This window comes from Akebia trifoliata, chromosome 12 (genome assembly GCF_017979445.1).
Source record: "Akebia trifoliata isolate Shusen 1 chromosome 12, ASM1797944v1, whole genome shotgun sequence".
Lineage (NCBI taxonomy): Eukaryota > Viridiplantae > Streptophyta > Magnoliopsida > Ranunculales > Lardizabalaceae > Akebia > Akebia trifoliata.
Genome location: NC_141386.1, coordinates 5,054,344 through 5,077,891, shown reverse-complemented (window position 1 = coordinate 5,077,891; position 23,548 = coordinate 5,054,344). Strand labels below are relative to the sequence as shown.

Below are 23,548 nucleotides of genomic sequence, written 5' to 3'. Positions count from 1 at the left end.
CAAGTAAAACTCTACTACTCAAGGAAGAAATTACAAGTATAGAGGTTTATACTTGCTTCTAACTCTCTGGTGAAACCCACCATATCTCTATACCCAACTCTAGTAAGAACCAAAAAAAAAAAAAAAAAATTGATCTCACTCCCGTAATCACAAACCTGCAACAATAATGTGTAGATCACTCTTAAGTACCAAGTTTCTAAATTTTACAAGAGAAGAAAAATACATGTATAGAGACTTAATTAGGCCTGTCAACGGATATGTATCCGATTGGATACTACTATATCCGAATTTGAATCCGAAAAAAAATAATACTATCCGAATTCGAATTCGAATCCGAAAAATATATCGGATATTCGATTCGAAAAAAATCCTGCAAAATACCATCGTCTTCGATCTGTCGGACTTCGCACAGTCGAAACCCCCGAAAAGTCACTCCGACTGGTTCGGAGAGAGAGAGAGTGTGTGTGTGTATGAGTGAATATGTACCTGTAATCTCGTCTACCGGAGAAGATGTGTCGGAGTTCGCACAGTCGAAACTCCAAACCCTCAGATTTCCTCCTAAAAAATCACGATTGGTTCGAATCAGATCGGGGAGAGAGAGCGAGAGAGAGAGAGAGATAGAGAGAGGTACCTGATGCTCGCCGGTCGGAGAAGAGAGTGTTGCGAAGTTCGATCGAAATTCATCGCTCCGAATCCGTCACTGGTTTGTCTCGTATTCTTTGGTTAGAGAAGATAAAGTTCAAAAAATAACATTTCGTTGTATAACACGAATACGCATCACCATATATACATATGTAAAACTTTTGTTGTAAAACATAAATACATGATATATATATTATATTGGAGCGGATATTATCGAATCGGATATCGCGATATCCGAATTCGTATCCGAAACGCATTCAAATTTTCAAATGACATCCGAATCCGAAATCCGAAAATTTCGGATAATATCCGATTTTTCGATTTCGGATTTCGGCTATCCATTGACACCCCTAGACTCAATGCTTTCTTACACTTTCAACAAAAGAGAAAATCTCTCTAGAAAAACCCCTTTTATGGACAAGAACGATCATATAGGAACCCCTTTAATTTCTCATAAACTAATGAAAGGATCATACCCAAAATATCCCATATAAGTGAAAAAATCTATGGTTCAAAAAACAAAAGAATATGGTGATTTTATATCACCAAACCCAACACAAAACGTTAATGGTCATGTTTTTGTTAAAAAAATTCAAAACAATAACAAATTCGATGATTTTAAAGGTATTATTTCGCAGGTTTAAAGTGACTAATTCCAATTAGTGACTTTAAACCTGTGAAATAAGCACTTTAAAAAACCTTTGAATTTGTTATCGTCCACATTTTTGTAATTAAAATGAACATTGAATCGAAATCGTAAATTCGTCAAAAGTTGATCACTTTTTTGTAAATATCCCTTCTTTCTTAAGGTAGGTCCAAAAGACTTGACTTGGTAAGAGTGGGAGTGTGACTAAGTTAGGCTAGCTTAACTCGTAAACTAATATAAGCATGGGGAGAACTATAAACAATGATCATAAAAATAAAAGAAAAGCAATGTTACATCATCACTCCTTTGGATTTCATTGTAGTCCAAGAAAACAGTTCATATTTTATTAAATAAACAAAAGGAAGCCCATAGATAACTAGATATATATGCTTCAATTCCCAATGATAGAAAATTGCAATTTCTTGAGCCCTTCCCTGACATGGAATGATAAGCTTTGAACTGTTGTGAAAGCAATGTTAAGTGGAAGCCATAACACGCAAGCTATTGCATCACCATTTTTTCCAATGGTGATTGCCCCTACACTTTTTGGTAAATATTTGTGATAGCCCAGCCTGTCCTTTAAAACTGATGACATACTCCCTTTGACCTTGGTCTTCTTTAAGAGAGAAATGGAAAATGATCTAAATGTCTTTTCTTCAATATGTAGCCAAAATCTTGATTTTTCTTATCAAAACCAGACATTGGTCTCTTGCATAATTCTTTTTTTTTTTTTTTAAACCTTCAACCTAAACCTCAAGAACAAGATATGGTTTTTGAGAAAAAAGAACATGTTCATTTTGAATAGAAAACTCAAGGATTTTCTATAAGGGTTTAAATGATATTGAAAACAATGGATTGAAGATTAACTCTAATAAATTAAATATATTGTAAGTTAGGACTCCTCTACCGTATCTGATTACCTTTCCTATTTTAGTTATTATTAGTTTTCCTGATTCTTACAATTTCCTAATTTTAGGTCGTTTCTATTAGTAAAGTCGTTTCCCATTTAGAATTGTTTCCTATTAGGAGTTTATTTCCTTTTAAGGGATTTGTTTCCCATTAGGATTGTTTCTTTAATATGATATAAAGGAGCATAACGTGAAAAAAGCTTATTTTTGATGGCCCAAGACTTCAAATTTTTCATTGTCAATTTTTGTTTTTTTTTTCTTTTTTAACGGACTGAAATCATCAAATTAAGGGAGGATGAGAGAAATTTGATGGCTCTAAATCGTCTAATTGGGGAACATAAAAAATTTCATCGGCCATGGACCATCAAAATTCAATTTCTAAAATTTGTGGGCTTTGGCCCGTTGAATTTTCTTGTCAAAATTTTCAGTTTTCACATAGTGATAGTTAGTTCTACAAAGCTTAAGCAATAATAACAAAGTTATTTTTATCTTTTCAGAAATTATTCTTCTTCTCAATCTCTCATTATCTTCTCATTTTTCTTCTTCTTGATCTAAGAATCCTAACAATGAACCATAGATCAGGTTGAAGAGCTTGAAGATGATATGTTTTTGGGAGAGAACACAAAGTTTCTTTGACAAGAAGTTGAAGAGTAAGGCATTGAGATCATTTTCCATTAGCTTATAATTGAAGACCAAGGTTAAGGGTTATATCATCAGTTTGAAAACATAGGGATGTATCTCATCGATCAAATATTCACCATATGTCGAGGGTATGTCTCAAGCACTTTTATAAAACAAAAAAAAATATTATTATCGAATTCATTAACTACACATAGGAATCTTCTTCAATCCGTATTTTAGCAAAACCAAATCTCCATGCCAACAAGAAATCCTCTTGAAGATTTAGATCATTCTCTCTCTCTCTCTCTCATTTACACACATGCAAGACTTACTATTAATATTTACTTGATACTTCGAAATGGAATCTCTTTGATCATAAGTTTCAAGAATGATTTTAGAAAAGTAAATTTCTATTGGTTGTTGGATGAGATTACACAGGTACTAATAAAATTTATATAAAAAAATCAAAATTTAGAAAGATAACACATAAAACAAACATAACCTAATTTTCATTCTCTCCTTGGATATAAAATATTATCCTAATTTTAACCTTCATAAGATGATATGTTGTACCATTATGTCTCCTTACAGTGCATCCTCCTCCTCAGCATCATCGTCATTGAAGCCTTATCCGACTAAATGATTTATGCTCCTTCAATTCATTAGCTCATTTCTCTAGATCCACGTTGTTTGCTATTATATATGGGCATCCTCTTTGAGGGTAAGGAAAGGCAATAAAATTGGAGGAATATTATTGAAAAAGGGTAGTAGATGAGAAAGATAATAATGTTGGAGGGGCATTCTTGGAAAAGGAGGTAGAAGAGGAAGAGAACAAAGTTGGAAGGCTATTAATTCTTGAAAAGGAATATAAGAGGAAACAAAATAAAGTCAAGAGTTTTCCTCGAGATTCGTAGGAATATTAAATCCCAACCCATCTTTATGTTGGGGATAAATGAGTGGGGACCTATAGTTGTGTTTTATTATATAGATATATGTGTGTGTGTGTGTTCGCTTCCTATATTAATATTCATAAGAGAGACGGATGGAAACCTGATCTCATTGAACATCAATTTCTAGGATGATGGTTTTCATATTTTATGAGCTTTTAAGGGTTTAACGCTGCTCTTTGTAATTTATATATCTTTACCTGTTTTGTCATCTAATCTTTCCAATTGGTTTGAATTTTGATTCAAAATATAATATAAAATGATCATGTGCTACACACTAGTTATATAAAAATGAAAATTTACCTAAGAATAACCGGATTTGTCAATCAACACCATAGCAAATCATATCTAAGGTAGATCATGAGGGCATTGGGGATGTTGGTTCCGTGAGTAGGAGGAGACAAAGGCACAAATCCATTAATATGGCCTCTTTGATTAGGGTTTATTAAATTCTAGCTCCATATCCTAAGGAACAAAGGTTGAACTCAGTAGCATCTGCACATGTTCTTTGTAGTTTCCAAGGTACAACCTGCCAGTTGTATCAACACCCATAACCCTAATAATAGAATCCATTTGGAATTCTTTTTTTTTTTTTTCTTGTTATACTATTTTTTTTCCACACTCACATTGGCTTTGCTAAGGTTAGGTCAGAAATCAAATCAATTGGTTTATTTTAACCATCTGATCTAAGAATTTGATCAGATGGTAAATATTTTAGAAAATGATCATCAAAACTGTAAGTATTATGGTGTATGGGTAAATTAACAGAACTGAACATAGTCATTAATGGTATGGTTTTGGAGGATTTGGGCAGAAACCATCAAACACCATTTATTATATGGAACAGACCTTATGGAAAACTAGAACCATTACATAGAAATATGCTTGAACAATTATATAACTGGTGTCTGCCAAGCCATGGAGTGGTACAAAGCAAACCTGTTATGTTTAGGATGCATACCTATCATGTGCAACAGAATAATCCAATAAGAGTCATGCCACATTGTCATCAGTCACCGGAGATTAGAGAGGTCAAATTAACCGTCCACATTAGTGCTCCTAGAACAATCACAATGTACGATGTTTTCATGCCTTAAGACCCCTAAGATACTTAGATGGAGACCCAAAGAATGCCTTAGTAAACTTAAAGAAAAGATTGGAGAAAAGGAGGAACAAAGATTATTTTTATCTTTTTTATGGAAAATGCATTACTGTCCACGTTGGACATTGGGTTCAACACTGAGTTGACCTGACAGTGCATAGATAAATCTATGGTTATTTGTGCATGGGCAAGTTAACTCAGTGTTAGACCCAGTGTCCAATGCAGGTAATGTAGCACAACTATTTTTTTAGTTCTAAATCTTCAACCTTTTTTTATAGAGGTTGAATTGATTGTTGCGCATTCCCAATGCAACAACTCTTGATATCTCAAGGAATCATAACTTTCAATTAAATGGGTCTTAATCAATGTGTACTATACGTATGGAACCCACATGGACAACCCTATTAAATCAACAAATCCAATTTGCAATATGGTTGATTTTAGTTTTGTAGAAACAACTAAAAATTCCTCCTCAAAGACATTTAAATCTCCCCTGAAACATTAGCTTCTCCAATGCAATAGTCGTAAACAATGAAGTGTCTACTTGATTTTGATCATCACGTACTGCCATATTAAGTTGACATGTACTTTTATTTTTATACCTTTGGATTATGATTATATTACTAGTTGCACTTATAACTTACTCACATGCATGCATGAATTATATGTATAAGAGCGTTGGGAGATGAAAAGGGGGAATTGGAGTAAGAGGGTCGCAGCATGATGCTTGTTATGTGGATTTGGTTGAAAAGGAAGCCTATCAATGCAGCAGTGAGCAAGTTCGTAAGATTTCTTGTCAAATACTTCATCCAGAAATTGCACAAATTCCATTAGTGATGAAGTTAGTGTTTGGTGTGTCTATAGGTGCCAAAAACTATTGTTGAATCCTAATAAGTGGAATATATGTATTTTTTCAATTATTTATTTATTTATTTTTGTAATGCTTTTCTAATTCAACTATGATACAATAACTCAGAAAGTCAACAACGTGGCATGTGCAAGAACCGTGGATTTTTCTCCTCGGGATACACAATTGCACATCCCCATAAACATGTGCAGTTGTGTATCCCAAGGGAAAAATCTATGATTTTTGCACATGCCATGTGAGTGAGTTTTTGAGTTATTCTATCAAATTGAGTTAGAAAATCGACACTCTTTTTTTTCTGGCTTTGGTGAGCCGCATGTACCAACCACCCTAGCAGGTGTTCACTAGTTAAATATAACCACTTTTATGTAGAGGAGCATATAGATATTTGAAAGTGTGACGTGGGGAGCAAACCAATCGCCCTTACCATCTCAACTAACCCCTAGTAAGTGGAGTATGGAGGTACTCATGGAAGAATGTATTGATCTGGTCTTCAACAATAAAGCAATAGATGGCTTAGGCCATTCACAAGAACTTGATTTTTCCCACACAAACACACACACATATGGGAAAATACTCACGTCCAAGATCTCATGGGAACGTTGCATCCTTTACAACTTCTATTTTTTTAATTTTTTTTAAAGTGTCTTTGAAATACATTTATTATTTTATTTTTTTTAATGCAAAAAAGTATCAAGTGTTTTACTCATTATAAAATGATATTTTTGTAAAAATATTTATTGCATTTATTGTAATGGCCTTTTTTTATTTATAAAAAAAAAGTGTTTTTGTCCGAGAACCAAAATACCTTTACTTTTTTTTTTTTTCTACATAAAATAATAAAAATTAAGTGCATTTTGATTAAATCAAAGTTGTGAATAATGCTAACATCCCCATGAACCATTAACCAGATTACCGAAACTAAGTAAATCAAGCGATGAAGTATCTCCTACTTGAGGAAGAACCGAAAACCCATATTCAAACCACACAAACCAAAGGACCAAGCTACATAATTACAAATAGAATTGTTCTAAATTGACTTCTTTCTACACTGTAGATTTTTTCCTTGAGATACAAGGGAAGAATCTATGGTTTGCTGCACACTAATTCAGTTTAGCATTTCCCTTGCAAATAATATATATTATCTACGAAAGTGGCATGATTTTTTATTTTTGCTAGGACGTCTAGGACTATGAGACCTAGATGTATATTCATGGAGTTTGCTGCACATAAAATAAACAAAAGGCATAGGGATTGAAAGATATATATTTAGAAACTGAAACAAGTGATTGAAATGGACTTTTCACATTAATTGCAAGACCATAATTACTTCTCCAAGAGATGCCATTAGGATCTAATCTTTTTAAGAATCTTAGAAGATTCTTCTTGGATCTCATTGTGTTTTTTAACTCCAAAAGCTGAGGCACGTAAGAGTCTCGCACACCTTATGGTGGTTGTGGTGCAAGTCCCTGTGAATGTAGTATTGCAAGTATATGTAATTTTATATAGACAGATATCGAAGTTGATTTGATTCTTAGTTGGATAGATCTCTCACCACATGATATGGGTGTTTAGTAGCTTTGTTTATTAGGTTTATAAAAAGGATTAGAAATCATAGCGTTTTTTAAGGGATTGCTTTGCAAATCGTGTGGAGTAATGCACGAATTGCTTGCATGCATGTGGACAACAGTAGATATTCTCTACATCTTTCTCCACTTGTTCGTCTTAATTTTATATCAATTCTCTTTCCCGTTTTTTATCTCCTTCAATCATTCTTTAAATGTTTCACAGGTTTCATGAGGTACATCAAATCAAACCAAACAAACAAAATCTTTAATTCTTTTTCTTTTCCCTCTTTTTTTAAATTTTATTTCTTTATTTTATGTTTTTCTCTACTTTAATTAGATTGGGCCTGGGTCATCATCCTCAAAACCTTAACACAAAGATTAATCATTTTCCTCTATTCCATTCTATCCAAAGTCACATCTCTTGTTATTGAAAGAGTGCTCAGGTTGGGACAACGTAAGCCCATAGTACTTCAATCAAAATTTGGGATCAAACTTGTATATATCTATGAGACGAGTAACTTTTGTAATCTTTGTGGTTCCTATCCAAAGCCACATCTCTTGTTATCCAAAGAGTGTTCAGGTTGGGACACCGTAAGCCCATCATACCTCAATCAAAATTTGGGCTCAAACTGAGTCAATAACTAGTATATATCTATGACATTGAGTGACTTTTGAAATCTTTGGGGGTTCACCTCTTGTTTGTTTGCATTTTTTTTAGTATCTCAATGAATTGCTTGATTAGCTAAAAAAGTACAAATCGTGATAAACTGACTAATAAAAAACATACTCAACTGACATGCCATGTGCATAGAACCATAGATTTTTTTTTCCTTAAAATACACAAGAAAAAATCTATGGTTTTGTGCACATTCCCCATTAATTGAGTATCTTTTTTTAGTCAGTTTATAATTATTCAAAAAGTATATATATGGATCTCGGTCCTATATGGGTTAGAACTTTTAGAATGGACATAGGAGATCATCCTCACAAAAAATCAGCCCAATTTGAAACTTCTAACCCCATAAAAAGTGGTTTAGAATTGTGGACCGTCGATGTTTTACTATTAATTTGTAAACTACTTTTGATGGGGTTAGAAGTTTCACATAGGGCTGATTTTTTGTGAGGATGATCTTCCCACCATAGAGGTCATCTTAAAAAAACAAAAATCACCTCAATCCGAACCTTTAAGTCATATAAGACAATTTTTTTCTCTCAACATTGTCTCCCTAATATTGTTTTCCGAACGCTACAAAATATATACATATAGAGGGGGGCGTTCAAGGACCATATCCAAAACCAAACATAGTGCTAAACAGTTTTCAATATATGGGTTAGAAATTTCAAAATTTATTGATTTTTTGTGAGAATGATCTTTACCACTAAAAATCAGTCCATTCTAAAACTTCTAATCCTAGTTTACAAGTTGACAAATTGTGGACTGTCCTATTTTTGTAAACCACTTTTGATGGGGTTAGAAGTTTCAGAGTAGGTTAATTTTTAGTGAGAATCATCACCTCACCATAGAGATCATCCTCACAAAAAAAAAAAAAAAAAAAAAATCAGCCCAATTCGAAATTTCTAACCCATATTTTGAAATATGTTTGTCACAATGTTTGGTTTTGTATATGGCCCTTGAATCTGACCTTATATATGTTTTATAAGTTTTGGAATGGGCTAGAGATCATCCTCACCAAAAATTAGCTCATTCCGAAACTTCTAACCCTACTTTACAACTTGAAGAATTGTGGGATCTCCAATTTTTGTAAACCACTTTTGATGGTATTAGGAGTTTCAGAATAGGATGATTTTTTGTAAGAATAATCTCCTCACCATAGAAATCACCCTAGACAAATATCAGCTCATTTTGAAACTTATAACTCATATATTAACAAATGTTTGGCACAATGTTTGCTTTTGTATATTGCCCTTGAACGTGGAGTCAGATTATCATGATTCTCTCTCTCTCTCTCTCTCTCTCTCTCTCTCTCTCTCTCTCTCTCTCTTTATATATATAGGGAGCGGTTTAGCGGTTCTAAAGTTTGCCAAACATTTTTCAAAACATGGGTTAGAAGTTTTGGAATGGGTTGATTTTTTATGAGGATGATCTCTGTGGTTAAGAGATTATTCTCTCCAAAAATCAGCTCATTTTGAAATTTATAACCCTAGTTTACAAATTGAAAAATCGCGGACCGTCCAATTTTTGTAACTCACTTTTGATGGGGTTAGAAGTTTTGGAATAGGTTGATTTTTGGTGAGGACGATCTCCTCATCATAGAGATCATCCTTACAAAAAAATTTAGCCCATTCCAAAACTTCTAACCCATGTTTTGAAAAATGTTTGGCATGATGTTTGGCAAACTTTAGGGCCGCTGAACTGCTCCCATATATATATATATATATATATATATAGGTCTAGGTTCAGCAACCAACGTTAGAGAGCTAACACATTTGTCCTATATAGCTTAAAAGTTTTGGATTGAATTAATTTTTTGTGAGGATGATCTCTACAGTGAAAAGATCATCCTCACAAAAAACAGTCCAATCTGAAACTTCTAACCCAATAAAAAATGGTTTAGAAATTATGGACCATTGATTTTTTTTTTTTCGAAAATTTGTAAATCACTTTTGATGGACTTAGAAGTTTTAGATTGGGCTATTTTTTGTGAGGATGATCTCCTCACCATAGATAGCATCCTAAAAAAAAATTAGCTCAATCCAAAACTTTTAAATTATATAGGACAACGTTGACTACCAAACGCCACCATATATATAGGGTCATGTTCGACACCCTATGTTTTGCCATATGTGTTTTGTCCTACATGGTAAAAGTTTTGGAATGGGTCGATTTTTGGTGATGACGATCTCCTTACCATAGATATCATTATCACCAAAAATCAGTCCATTCCAAAACTTCTAAGCCCATCAAAAGTGGTTTACAAAAAAAATGGAAGGTCCACGATTATTCAACTTGTAAACATGGGGCTAAAAGTTTAAGAATGGGTTGATTTTTTGTGAGAATGATATATATATAGGGTCCCGTTCAGCAACAAACATTTTGACAAACATTTTGGCAAAACATTTTTCAAAACATGGGTTAGAGGTTTTCGAATGGGCTGATTTTTGGTGAGGATGATCTCTACGGTGAGGAGATCATCCTCACCAAAAATCAGCCCATTCCAAACCCTCTAACCCATGTTTTGAAAAATGTTTTGTCAAAATGTTTGTTGCTGAACATTTCCCATATATATATATATGGGTCGGGTTCAAGAGTCAAATTCTTAGCCAAAGTTTTGTCTTATATGGGCTGAAAGTTTTAGAATGAACTGATTTTTTATGAGAATGATCTACTCACCATTCTGAAACTTCTAACCCATCAAAACTAATTTATAAACCAACAGTGACGATCCACGATTCTTCAACTTATAAATTGGGGTTAGAAGTTTTAGAATTGGCTGATTTTTTGTGAGGAAAAGAGCATTCCGAAACTTTTATTCCACATAAGGCAAAACACTTTGTCTAGGACTTTGGCAACCGAACACTGCCCTAGAGAGAGAAAGAGTGACCGCATGTCCATGTGATACCCAAAACTATGATTAGGTGTCAGGTGGTTGTAGAGCACAAATTTTAAGAATTTTGAAAGTTTATTTCACTGTTAAATTAATGTATTTTAAATTTGAGAGTTCAATGACCATTCATTTTCGAAGCCTTTTGATTAGGTAAAAAATAATATTTTTATATATTTTAATGTTGTTTTAAGTCTAATCTAAACCATGAATCCCAAAGGTTGAGCAGTCATTAGAGCCAATATGGTAGTCTGTATAACCTTCTCGTTGGAAACCAATAGCTCACAAGAGAGCCTAGTGGTCTTGTTCATGCCCACTAGGAAGCACAATAATGTACATTTGGAAATTTTGATGGGCTACCTTCTCATCAAGCTGTATGAATTCTGTTAAAAATTATCACCATCTTCAAGATCAACTCGCTCTGGTATAAATTGCCAAGCTATGGATTGAGGAATATGTATTGTTTTTCTAACTTGTAATTGACCCAACATTTTTGAAAAATCATGACCTTTCGATTTCATGATCATGCTTTCTTCGAAAATTAAATTAAAATAATAAATATCCACATAATTGAATTTGAATGGTCACAATATGTTTCTATATTGAATCTTTATATTATGAGTTTTGTAAAAATATAAAAAATAATCCTAACCTTCATGACTTATGAGATAATGATAGGGTGCATTAATATATTACCTACAATAATACATCTTAAAGATCAAGGTATGATATATTTATATATACCTTCCTACAGTAGATCTTATCTCTAAAAATAATTGTTGAACCATTATGAAGTATTATTGTTATTGTTTTCAAATATATCAAATTATAAATTAAGTTATCAATTTTATACATTCACATATTATGAAAAATAGTGACAAAAAACACTATATTTTATGGTCGGAAGCCCATTCTTGTTTGACGTCAGCTCATAACACACACACACACAGCCTTTATTTAGATCATTTAAATGGCCATTTAGGTTTTATATATTAAGAGAATTAGATATCATTTTAAACATTGTAAACAATTGAAAGGGTCAATCTGCTACAATGCATTTAATGATAGTTTGACAATATAAAAATCCAATTGACAATAACATTTTTATTTTATTTTATTTTATTGACCTTCCTTTGAAAATCCGTGATACTCTACTTGGAGTAGGGCTTAAATGGGTCAGGTTTGGGCCGGATCTGAGTATTTCCATATCGAGCTCCGAATTTTCATTTAGATTCTAATGGACCAAATTACTTGATTTGGGTTGGATCATTTTGGGCCATTCAACATTTTTTTGCTATTTTTCTTTTTTTACACTATGTGAAAATAGGGGTAAATTCAAGGTGACTCTTTTAAACATTACTACATGAAGAAAGAAAAAAAAAAATAGGGCTAAGTTCCACAGACCTTAACACCGAATTTGCCTCTTTTTCATGTAGTGTAATTGCTATACTATTCTATTTACTATTGTAATTCTTTTATTTTATAAGAATTCATGTTATATTAGAGTAGTAGTAGAATTTTTTTCTTTCTTTTGAAAAGCATAAAAATATAATTTTCAAAGTAATATATCATTTGAATTTAGGTGGATATAGGGATGAATCCGTATCTAACTCGGATTAAGGAACATCAACTCATATTCCACCAATTTTTTATTCAGGATCTACCCTAAGAGTCCAAACTTGCTAAATTCAAATTTTGGTCACTCAAAGTTTGGATAAAATTTGACCCATTTTATGCCCTGATTTGAAGTCATGATTTTAAAACTAGTCCAAGACCAAGATAATTACTTAGGCAATTTATCCTAATTTCAGAGGCTATCGGGCAAGATAGTCACTGTGAATCCTCCATCACATCGACTCATCTGATATTTTGAAAATATTGGCCGACTGCATGAAAATTCAGCCAAATAAACTAGTTTAGGGTTTTTGATGTAAATCAATTAATATTTTTTAGTGATTTAAATATTCCAAGACTGAAATAATCACTCGGGAGAGTTATCATGGTTTTAGAGGCTATCAGGCGAGGTTCTCAATGTGAATCTTGCATCACATCGGATATTTCAAAAATATTGGCCGAATGCATGAAAATTCAGCTGAATAAGCTAGTTTAGGTTTTTGATGTAAAAGAATTAATATTTTTTAGTGATTTTAAAATATTCATTATCAATAAAAAAAAAGATTTTGTAACTTAATTAGCTTCTGCTATAATCTACCCTATAATAAGCAAACATTATGTTTATTTAAATATAAATACTGATAAATAATTTTAAATCGATTCAAACTCTTTAACTCATCTTAGATGGATGAATTGGAAAAGTAGACTTGGCATTGGTGTTTGGAGTCCCACACCAAAGAATATTTGAGCCTAAACAAAGAAAACTCAAATATTAATAGAACATATTTCTGTCTTACCTAATTGATCAGAGGGATCTCGTTTTAGATTTAATCTATTTAATATATTCTAAACTATATTTTTAATCATAATTATTGGTCTGGCCATGTGTTAGTAACTAGGGCCAAAGGTGCAATATCAAAATACATTGGGCCTTAAAGCCAATTAAGCTACCAACCATAATATATATAAAAATAAGTTCAAAAGCTAACCATTTTCAATCCCTTTAGGGCTACTGTTGCTTTCTTTTGGCTTCTCTTCCTTTTGTAACTTATTATATTTTGATTGTTGGTGTCACTTGTCCTATAAGAAATGGTACCTATGGCTTTTCACCCTCTAAACGCCCGCATATGATAGGACTCAAATCATACCTGAAACAGCTCAATTTGATTTGGTGCATGGCAACCATAATATCTTGAAAGAAATCCACTATTAATTATTAAAGATCTCTTAATAGTATTTTCTTTAATTGAAATTTAGATTTGAAATTTTTATTGAAATTTAAAATCTTCAAAAAGTTTACAATTTTAATGGTAGTTATTTAAAAACTATGGAAATATATATATATATATATATATATATATATATATATATATATATATATATTGGTAAGAGGCATTATGATGGACAATAATTTCAAAACAAAATTACATTGGAAATATTTTAACCCTTATTAAAACTACTCAATCTTTCTTTTACTCAAAAATTTAATATCCCTAATAAAAATTTGCTATGAATATATAAACCGTACAATGAAAAATTAAAATTTTCTTTAGATAAATAATTAAAAAAAATTAAATAAAAATGTCACCGCAAAAAATTGGTTCAGGGGCCGATATCTCCTGCAACACCCTAGCCAATCGACATAGAGTTGGACTCGTGATGCACAATCCTTTCTGCCAATATAATACTACGCTCCAATAAAATACATGGGACAAATGTAAGAATCTCCCTAATTAGAGTGCCTAGTATTGTCGTTTGCCTTCAAATACATTTGTGTTATTCTGTTTAATATGGATTAATCTTTTAATTTCTTTGTCGTGCACCATGTATAACCCCGATGCATGCCATGTGTACACAAAGTCTTGGGAGAATTTTAGGTATGAAAATATTTCAGAATTTATTTAGATTGATATAATTTTAAATTTCAAAATTTAAGTTTCTTGACCCTATAATCAACTATGTGTTATACATTGTGGTCTACCGTTATAAATGCTTTCATGTAATTTACTATTCAATATAAGTTATAAAGATTTGAAAAATAGGAAAATCTAAGATATATGTCTAATAGGGAAGCGGATCCTCTATAACCCAGAAATAATGTAGCTATTCTTCTACAAAAATAACAACATAATTAATCCTCCTTCTACTTGTGGTGATTTGGAAAAAAAAAAAAAAAAACACTTTTTTATTCTAATCAAGTGTTTGAAATTTGACGATCGATGAAATCTTAAATTTAAACGGTTAGATGTAATTGCCTTGATGATGTGATGCATTTTCAATCGTTGAAAATCGTTACGAGGAGCTACAGGAGAAATGCGCTACAGAGGATCTGCTCCCGTCTAATAGGCACTAAGAACCACCACCATTAAGTGGATCCCATTACTTGGCTGATAAACATGGGTCCTATTTCCCTGCATGTGTGCCACGTGTATTTTCAGCAAAAGGTAGACCAACTTATGGTCCAACCTAGTGGTACCTTAATTATTCTATACTTAGGCAGGTCACAGGTGACTCTTTAATTTGTTTTCTTTGAAAAATCGATAATTAATTCATTTTTTTAATACATAAAATCAAATGACAATCGCTTTCAATTGTGGTCATTAACTCCCAAGTCACACAAAGAGAAATAAAAAAGAAGAAAAAAATAATATATAATTTATAGAACTTCTCAAAGTGAAGAAAAAAATGAGGGAGAGAGAGAGAAGTAAGAGAGAGAAAATCTAACTATATATCACTGAATCTACAGAATCTGATACAGCTATGCAATAATTACTTTAAACAAACAGCTTAAAAGGGGTATTGGATTGGAGATCTTCATTCACACTTTTGCAATAATTTTGTAGAAGTTGGTTTTGGTGCAAATTTGATTAGAGAGAAGAAGGGATGGGTAGCAATTATTTTGGAGAACCAAACATGGGAGATGGAAGATCTGGATCTTCGAAGAAGGGAAAGAAGAGCAATTCAGACAAGCCCAAACAACCTCAAAGAGGCCTAGGAGTAGCTCAGTTAGAGAAGATCAGATTACATAACCAAATGAATAGTAGCTATCTTCCTTCCCTTCACACACCTTACCACACTAATCTCAATCAGGTCTCTCTCTCTCTTCATGGTGTGAGCATTATGATAATTATTTGAGATTTATTGGGTTTACAGTAATTTTCATGGTTGTTTGTTATGGTTACAATATATGCAGGAGGATATGAGAGTGGAAACAACATATTCATCAGTTCCATCATCACCATCATTTGGTTTTCACCCCAACATCATGGTATGTATCTCTTGGTTTACTTAGAAAGAAATCAACAAAAGGGTTTTGACATGAAACCTCATAGTTCCTTTTTTAAGTGAATTATACTTATATGATATGCTTCAAGATATGTCTCAAAATTTATTGGTGACATTATTTTGTTGTTATATATGTGCTATATGAAATCCTCATCACCTCATGTTCATTATCACCACTATGACCACCATCTATAAGTTCAATTAAGAAGAAGAAAATACTAGGAGTTTGGATGAAATTTTCTATAATGGTTTGTACAAATTTGTATTTAGGTCAGAAACTAGCTAATACAACTACATGGTGACATCAGATGGGCCATCGTATGTCAGGCTTGATTTGGGGTGTGCCGGGGGGGGGGGGGGGGGGGGGGATTTAGAAATCAACAAAAGGGTTTTTTACATGAAATCTTATAATTACTTTGTTTTTCCTACATGAATCATGATGATATGATTTGCTTCATGTGTCTCAAATTTTTGGGTATAGTTTTTGTACTTATATGACATGGTTACCATGTTCATCATCATAACCAGAACCATCTATAAGTTTCCTAAATGAAAGAGAGATTGGAAGTTTGAAAGAACTTTACTATAACTATTTTATACAAATTTGTATTTAGGTCACCAACTAATACTATACTCTACATGTAATCAGATGGGTATGGGAGAGATGGAAGCCACAGGAATCAGATATGGTGACTCCCAATCTAGTACTACTGCTAGGTACTTATATTTGATAGTATTAATTTTTCAGCATCTTCAAAGCTTATATATATCTTTTATTATAGAAAGAAACTGATCTATCCATGGTATTTCATTATAATCAGATGGAGTCACAACAATGGGATCATAGAGACCCAATACTCGACACAGCCGACCGTGACTAGACAGCTCTTGAGCTCAAACATGGAGGTTTGTTTCAAGAATTTTTCGCATTTCATTAGAGTTCTTTAATCAAGACTAATACTAGTAACTGTTTGATATAATTTTATTCACTCATGATAATGAATTTTATTTTTTTTCCATATTTCATATTATAGAAATCCGTGCAAAAGAAGAGAGGGAAAGAACTGTGGGATTCAATGGGATCGAGCAGTCAGAACTCCGATTCAAGTGAAACACAAGAATTAGACTTAGATCTCAAGCTGTCTCTTTAGTCTGAGATATTGTGCAATTGGGAACAATGGGTTTAAATTTTTATTTATAGTAGAGAGTTCAACATAAATAGTTGGACTTACAAATTGGGCAAATTGTTAGATTGGGTTAGTTTTCATGTGGAATGATTCATCTTCTGTAATGAAAGATAGATTGATTTTCTGCATAATATACATGAAACTCTTATTGTTACATTTTATGAACTGTGGAAGAAATGAAAATTGCCACAAAGAAGTTCTAGTCTTCTTCTTCTCGAGCTTTTTAATTAGGGTGAATTACCATTTCATGAGCTGAAAATGAGTTATTTACTATTCTGGCTAATTGTTCATTTTAATTACCAAAACCTTAATGATCATGTTTTCGTTAAAAAACAAAAAAAATTAGAATGGTAATGAATTCGGCAGTTTTAAAGTGACTATTTCCTTCCAGATTCGTTATCGTTCACGTTTTGGTAATTAAAATGAACAATGAGCCAAAATCGTCAATTCGTCAAAAGTTGATTACTTTTTCGTAAATATCCCTTTTAATTATGTTAATTATAAGGTTTAACAGGAATCATCAAGCTAGCATAGTAGCTCCCCTCATTAAGGTTTCTATTCAGGCTTACTTTTTATATATTCTTGAGTTCATATTTTCACTCTACTTGTTTCCAAGTAATGTACCTACTCACTTTCAAATCCTCAATAGTATTAGATTTACTAAAGAGGAAAAAAAAGGAACAATAGCTAGAACAAAATGAGCATTACCTTGACACGTGACATGGGCGTAGTTGTCTATGTGCCATGGCCATGAGTACTAGGTGTTAATGTGCCAAGAAGTATTCGGCATGGTATCGTCCAAACTTCCATTACAGCAGTACAATTGTACAAATATTGATTTGTAGTAATTGACACACGACATGGAGGTGTCAATTTGTCATGGACATGGGTGCTTGGTGTCAATGTGCCTATAGGTATTCAGCATGGTAATTAATCATCAAAATTTCCAATGCCGCATACAATCATACAAATATTGATTTTAAGTACAACAAATCATACAGATGATACTCTAGTAATTTATGATATATGGAGGAAGCTTTGAGGTGGACGGCTACTCAAGTTACTAGGATATATGATTTAATGTCAATTCATTTTAGAAAAAATTTAGGAAAAATGGAATTCTATCATATGTATGTAAAATTGCGTCGATTCTTTTTTACTAAATAGTAAAAAAGAATCTAACTGGTTAATTGGGGAATTTTTTGAGAATTAAGAGTCGTCACCTAATTTAGGTTTAGAAATAAAAAATAACTCCAAAATAGATCCGGATCGATCCATGGGTAAGAGAAATGGCTAAGGGGTCATATTACGGATTTCGAAAGGTATTAGGCATCGAACCCGTCCGATCGAGATAATCGGTCTCTACTACGATCCAAAACTATCATATGGTCAACGAAGCAAAGACTACAGTCAAACTAGGGTCCAATCATTATCAATTTATGTTGAATTTTCTAAATAGATCTTACGGCTAAATTTTTTTCAAACATTAGATGATTCCTTGAATTTCATATAAAAAGAAAAAAAAATGAAAAAACCATAATCATATCACATTTTAAAGTTCACAGCTAAAGAAAAAAAAAAGTTTGAATCCCGAACTACCGAATTGGTGAAACATGAATCAAATAAAAATATTGTCAAATCGGTAGAATATTTAAACACTCTAAGTCAAGAAAATTACTAAGTCAAGAATATATAAATATACTTTCCAAATTGAAAATCATTAATATTAGTAAAATTATCAAATCAATAAAAGTCTGATTTTATATGAATTTTTCAAATTGAAAAATATTGATTTTGGCAAAATTTCTGAATTAGAAAATTATGAATGAAATTTCAAATTAGAAAGTTTTGAATATAAAATTTTCGAATTAGAAATTTATGGATATGAACTTTCAAATTAGAAACTTATGAATATGAAATTTCCAAATTAGAAAATTATAAACATGAAGTTTCCAAATTAGAAATATACTAATATAAACATTCTAAATTAAAAATTATGATTATGAACTTCCAAATAAAGAAATTATGAATATGAAATTTTCAAATTAAAAATTATGAATATGAACTTTCCAAATTAGAAATTATGAATATGAATTTTTTGCATTAGAAAATTATAAATATAAACTTTCAAAATTAGAAATTATGAATATGAAATTTCCAAATTAGAAGGTTGTGATTATGAATTTATAAAATTAAAAATTTATGAATATAAACTTCAAATTAAAAATTATGAATATGAACTTTCAATTTTAAAAATTATGAATAGGAAATTTTCAAATTAGAAATTTACGATTAAAACTTTCAAATTAAAAAAATACGAATATGAATTTTCCAAATTAGAAGATTATGAATATGAATTTTTAAAATTAGAAATTATGAATATGAAATTTCAAAATTATAAATTTATGAATATGAAAATTTCAAATTAAAAGGTTATGAATATGAACTTTTCAAATTAGAAATTTATGAATATAAACTTTTTAAAATTAGAAGTTTATAAATATACATTACAAAATTGATGAAAATCAATATCATACAAAAATTATCAAATCTGAAAATTATGAATATTCATAAATCACAAAATTGATGAAAATCAATATCATATAAAAATTATCAAATCTAAAAATTATGAACATTCATAAATCATAAAATTGATGAAAACATCAACATCATATAAAAATTACCAAATCTGAAAATTAGAAACATTTATGAATTACAAAATTGGTAAAAAATCAATATTACGTAAAAATTATCAAATCTAGAAACTATGAACGTTCATAAATCACAAAAATTGATGAAAGTCAATATCATATAAAAATTATCAAATCTGAAAATTATAAACATCACGAATTTGATGAAAATCAATATCATGTAAAATTCTCAAATCATTATTAAATTGAAAGATTTTGACATCTCACAAAATTAACAAATCAGAAAAAATATGAATACATATAAATTTTCTAGATTTAAAAATATTTTATAATAAGAATAAAATAATAAAATATAAAAGAAAAAAGAATTTCAATTTAAGAAAGCATAAGGGGAAGGAAGGGAAGAAGAATTAAAAGTATAAAAAAAATTTAAAAATAATAAACTAGACTTACCTCTAAAATTAAAAAACATGGTCTGTAGGATTCCTTCAAGCTCAATCCAAGATAATTGCAAAAGGCATGATAGGAGAAGATAAAGAATGCGAGTCATTGGAACTTCTTCCTCTTCTTCTTTTTTTTCTTCCCCTTCAATATTACTATTATTTTTGTTATTCTATTTTTTCTTTTTCTTTTTTTATTTTTCTCTTTTGAAAGAACAAGAAAGAAAGATGTAAAGGAAGAGAAAGTATAAAGGAGAGTGTGAGAGAGAGAAGAGGAGAGAGATTTTTTTTCTAATTTTTTGATTTCCTTTTTTTCTCATTTTTTTATTATTGCACTTTTTTTTATCACGTTTCTTTATTATTTTAAGATTTTTCTTTTTTTTGTTTCACATTTTTTTTTATTATTTCATGCTTCTTATTATCTTTTTCTAAAGATTTTTTTTGCTATTAACAAATTGATAACAATCTCACGTTTGTCGTAATTCGATAGTCTTTTGTTTTAATTTTAATTCGATTGGTCGATTGAAATTTAATTTTAATTCAATTGGTCTATTTAATTTAATTTTAATTTTGATAGGTTGATTGAACTTTTATTTTGATTCAATTGGTCGATTTAATTTTGATTTTGATTCGATTGGTTGATTGAATTTTAATTTTAATTGGTTGATTTAATTTTAATTTTGAATTTGATTGGTTAAGTAAATTTTAATTTTGAATTTGATCAACTGATTAAATTTGAATTTAATTAGTTGATTGAATTTTAATTTTAAATTTGATTAGTTGATTTAGGTCATTTTTGTGATTTCTCATAAATTATATTATTTTTTACTTTCATCGATTTGGGTTCTATTAGACTTGAAATCATATCCCAAAGACAATAAAAGTACTTTCGAAATTTTTTGAAGGTACAAGATTCATGAAAGTATTTTCGTTATTTTGTTAATTTTTGCAAATTTATGAATTTTGGCATGAGATTTATTTTAGTCCCAAAATAATTATTTCCAAGTCTCGAGGTCACATTTTTTTAGTGTCCTGATGTCTCTAGATTATCGAAATGTATAGCGAACTTAAGCGTACGTACTTGCTAAATCGGGTGTAAGGTGTAACGATCCTAAACGTGCGTAATTTTTTATATCGAGTCATGACAAGTGAAAGAAATGAAATGACTAGAAATAGGAAAATTTGAAAAAGGCACTCTCTAACTTTTGAGTTCTTTATGCTTATTATTAGGAATTCACCACAATTGAGTGACTAATTGTCGAATTAGGCATATACAAAAATGGATTGTCTACAGATGCCCATATTTGACAAAGGGTGGAAGCAAACTAGATAGTAAATTTACTTTGATTGATAATGTGACATCTGAATGTCAAAATCAATAACATATCATTTTACTGTCTAATTCGACAATTTGTCGAAGCGTCCAAATCCTTGAGAATAAGCTCTCCTTAGACTAAAAAATGTCAAACTCTTAAATTTTGAAAATTTCTCATTGACTTATGCAAAAGTGCACGTATGTGCAATGGTGTGATGCTTATGAAATACTTTATCGAATCATTAAAAATAAACTCTCATCGATTAAAAAAGTGTCAAGTCTTAGAGATTTTCTCTCATTGACAATAATGATTCTAATTGAAGTATACATACGCAATGAAACTAATCATACTATGTGAAATTATGGTAAGGTTGAACCATGAGGTAATTAGAGTCATAGCATTATCGGAATTAGGTAATGTAAGAAACTCATTAAATCATATTTGAAATTCTTTTTTAGAATTCGAGCTTATATGAACCATATTTCTTGGGCAGGGATTTGAAGAAACTTATTAAAATCATACTTAAACTCATATTCTATAATTTACAAAGTTGGAGTCTCGTTTCTTAGACTCGAATTTACTAGAACCACGCTTCTCAGGCTGAGGTTTGTAAGAACTTATTAAAATCCTATTCGAACTTATATTCTATGGTTCAAAAGGTTGGAGTCTCATTTCTCGAACTCGAATTTACTAAAGTCATGTTTCTTAGGCTGGGATTTTGTAAGAACTTGTTAAAATCCTACTAGAACTCATATTTCATGGTTCGAAAAATTGATGTTTCGTTTCTCGAACTCGAACTTACTAAAACCATACTTCTCGGGCTGGGATTTTGTAGTGATTTATTAAAATCCTACTTAAACTCGTATTCTATTATTCGAAAAGTCGAAGTCTCATTTTTACTATTCAAACTTATTGAAGTCACATTTCTTGGGCTGAGATTTTGCATTAACTTATTAAAATCCTACTTTAACTCATATTCTATGGTTCATAAAGTTGGAATCTCGTTTCACAAACTTGAACTTGTTAGAGCCACACTTCTTGGGCTTGGTTTTGCAAGAACTTATTAAAATTATATTTTAACTCACATTTAATGATTAACAAAGTTGGAGTCTCGTTTTTCATACTCGAACTTATTACAACCGCTTTTCTCAGACTTGAATTTGTAAGAACTTATTAAAATCCTACTTTAACTCACATTTTATGGTTCATAAAGTTGGAGTTTCATTTCTCGAATTCAAACTTACTAGAGCCACGCTTCTTAGACTAAGGTTAGTTAGAGCCTCGGTATTGTTGAGCACAAAAGTTAAGAGATTAGGTCTTTATTGGCTTATCATGCATCTGGATTCATAATTATCATTGGACTTTACCAAATTTTTAGAGTTTTGAGTAAGATTTTTCTTTTTGATCATATGATTAAAAATAAAATTTTTGAATCATAGTGAATCTCAAAAATATGCATAATTTTAGGTTGACTTCTAACCAAAATTTGACTATGAAATTGATGGAATGAATTGTACTTGAAAAAAAAAATGAAAAACTATGAAGTCTGATAAATAATAGAAAGAAGAATCAACATTTTTTCTATTTTCAGGACTCTTAAGATATCATACATGATATAAGCAATTGGTCATTTTTTTTAATTTCTTTTGAGAAATGCTTGAGCTGGACTTAAAATCTTGATAATTATTGGAATAAAATATTTCTTTTCAAAATGATCGATAGTTCTACATTTTACTTTAGAAAACACTGGAACAAATAAACATACTCTTAAAGATCCAACATGTTTAAGATGGCTTATAAGTTTCGTCGACTTCAACAATATCTCCGTTGGATGTAAGCTCTTAACTGAAAAATGAATGTTGTGATTTGAATAACTTTTGTTAAAACTTTCTTTTGAATTTTTCTTTTCCGTGGGATCTTTTCATTTTCTTATTTGGTGTCCTAATTTTTGCGTAGGTTGCATTTTCAAGTTTTCAATATAATGGGCTTCGTTTTTTTATAGGGATGCATTGACTTTTGCCTAGGTCATCTTTTCAGGTTTTCAACCTAACATGTTCTTTTTTTTTATTTGTGCTTATGCCCTAACTTCTGCCTAAGTCGCATTTTCAAATTTTCAACTTAGCAGACTTCTCTTTCTTTTGAGAATCTCGAATATTCAACTCGACAAATTTTTGGTTCCCTACACTTTAATCG

The 23,548-nt window shown here is 31.0% G+C and overlaps 1 protein-coding gene across 1 annotated transcript; it reads left to right on the top strand.

Moving 5' to 3' along the window:
- Window positions 1-15,298: 15,298 nt before the first annotated feature.
- Window positions 15,299-16,912, top strand: LOC147388749 (protein SPEAR3). The gene is made up of 5 exons (XM_086418376.1): window positions 15,299-15,566; window positions 15,670-15,744; window positions 16,411-16,478; window positions 16,583-16,667; window positions 16,796-16,912. Exons 1-5 carry the CDS (start codon window positions 15,360-15,362, stop codon window positions 16,910-16,912), a joined length of 552 nt encoding a protein of 183 aa, XP_086274502.1. The 5' UTR covers window positions 15,299-15,359.
- Window positions 16,913-23,548: the final 6,636 nt, after the last annotated feature.

Bases quoted from the DNA above. Each gene is read 5' to 3' on its own strand.
- LOC147388749 (XM_086418376.1), top strand. From the start codon at position 15,360: ATGGGTAGCAATTATTTTGGAGAACCAAACATGGGAGATGGAAGATCT. The intron at 16,479-16,582 runs GTACTTATATTT...CATTATAATCAG, and splicing joins CAATCTAGTACTACTGCTAG to ATGGAGTCACAACAATGGGA. The intron at 16,668-16,795 runs GTTTGTTTCAAG...TTCATATTATAG, and splicing joins TCTTGAGCTCAAACATGGAG to AAATCCGTGCAAAAGAAGAG.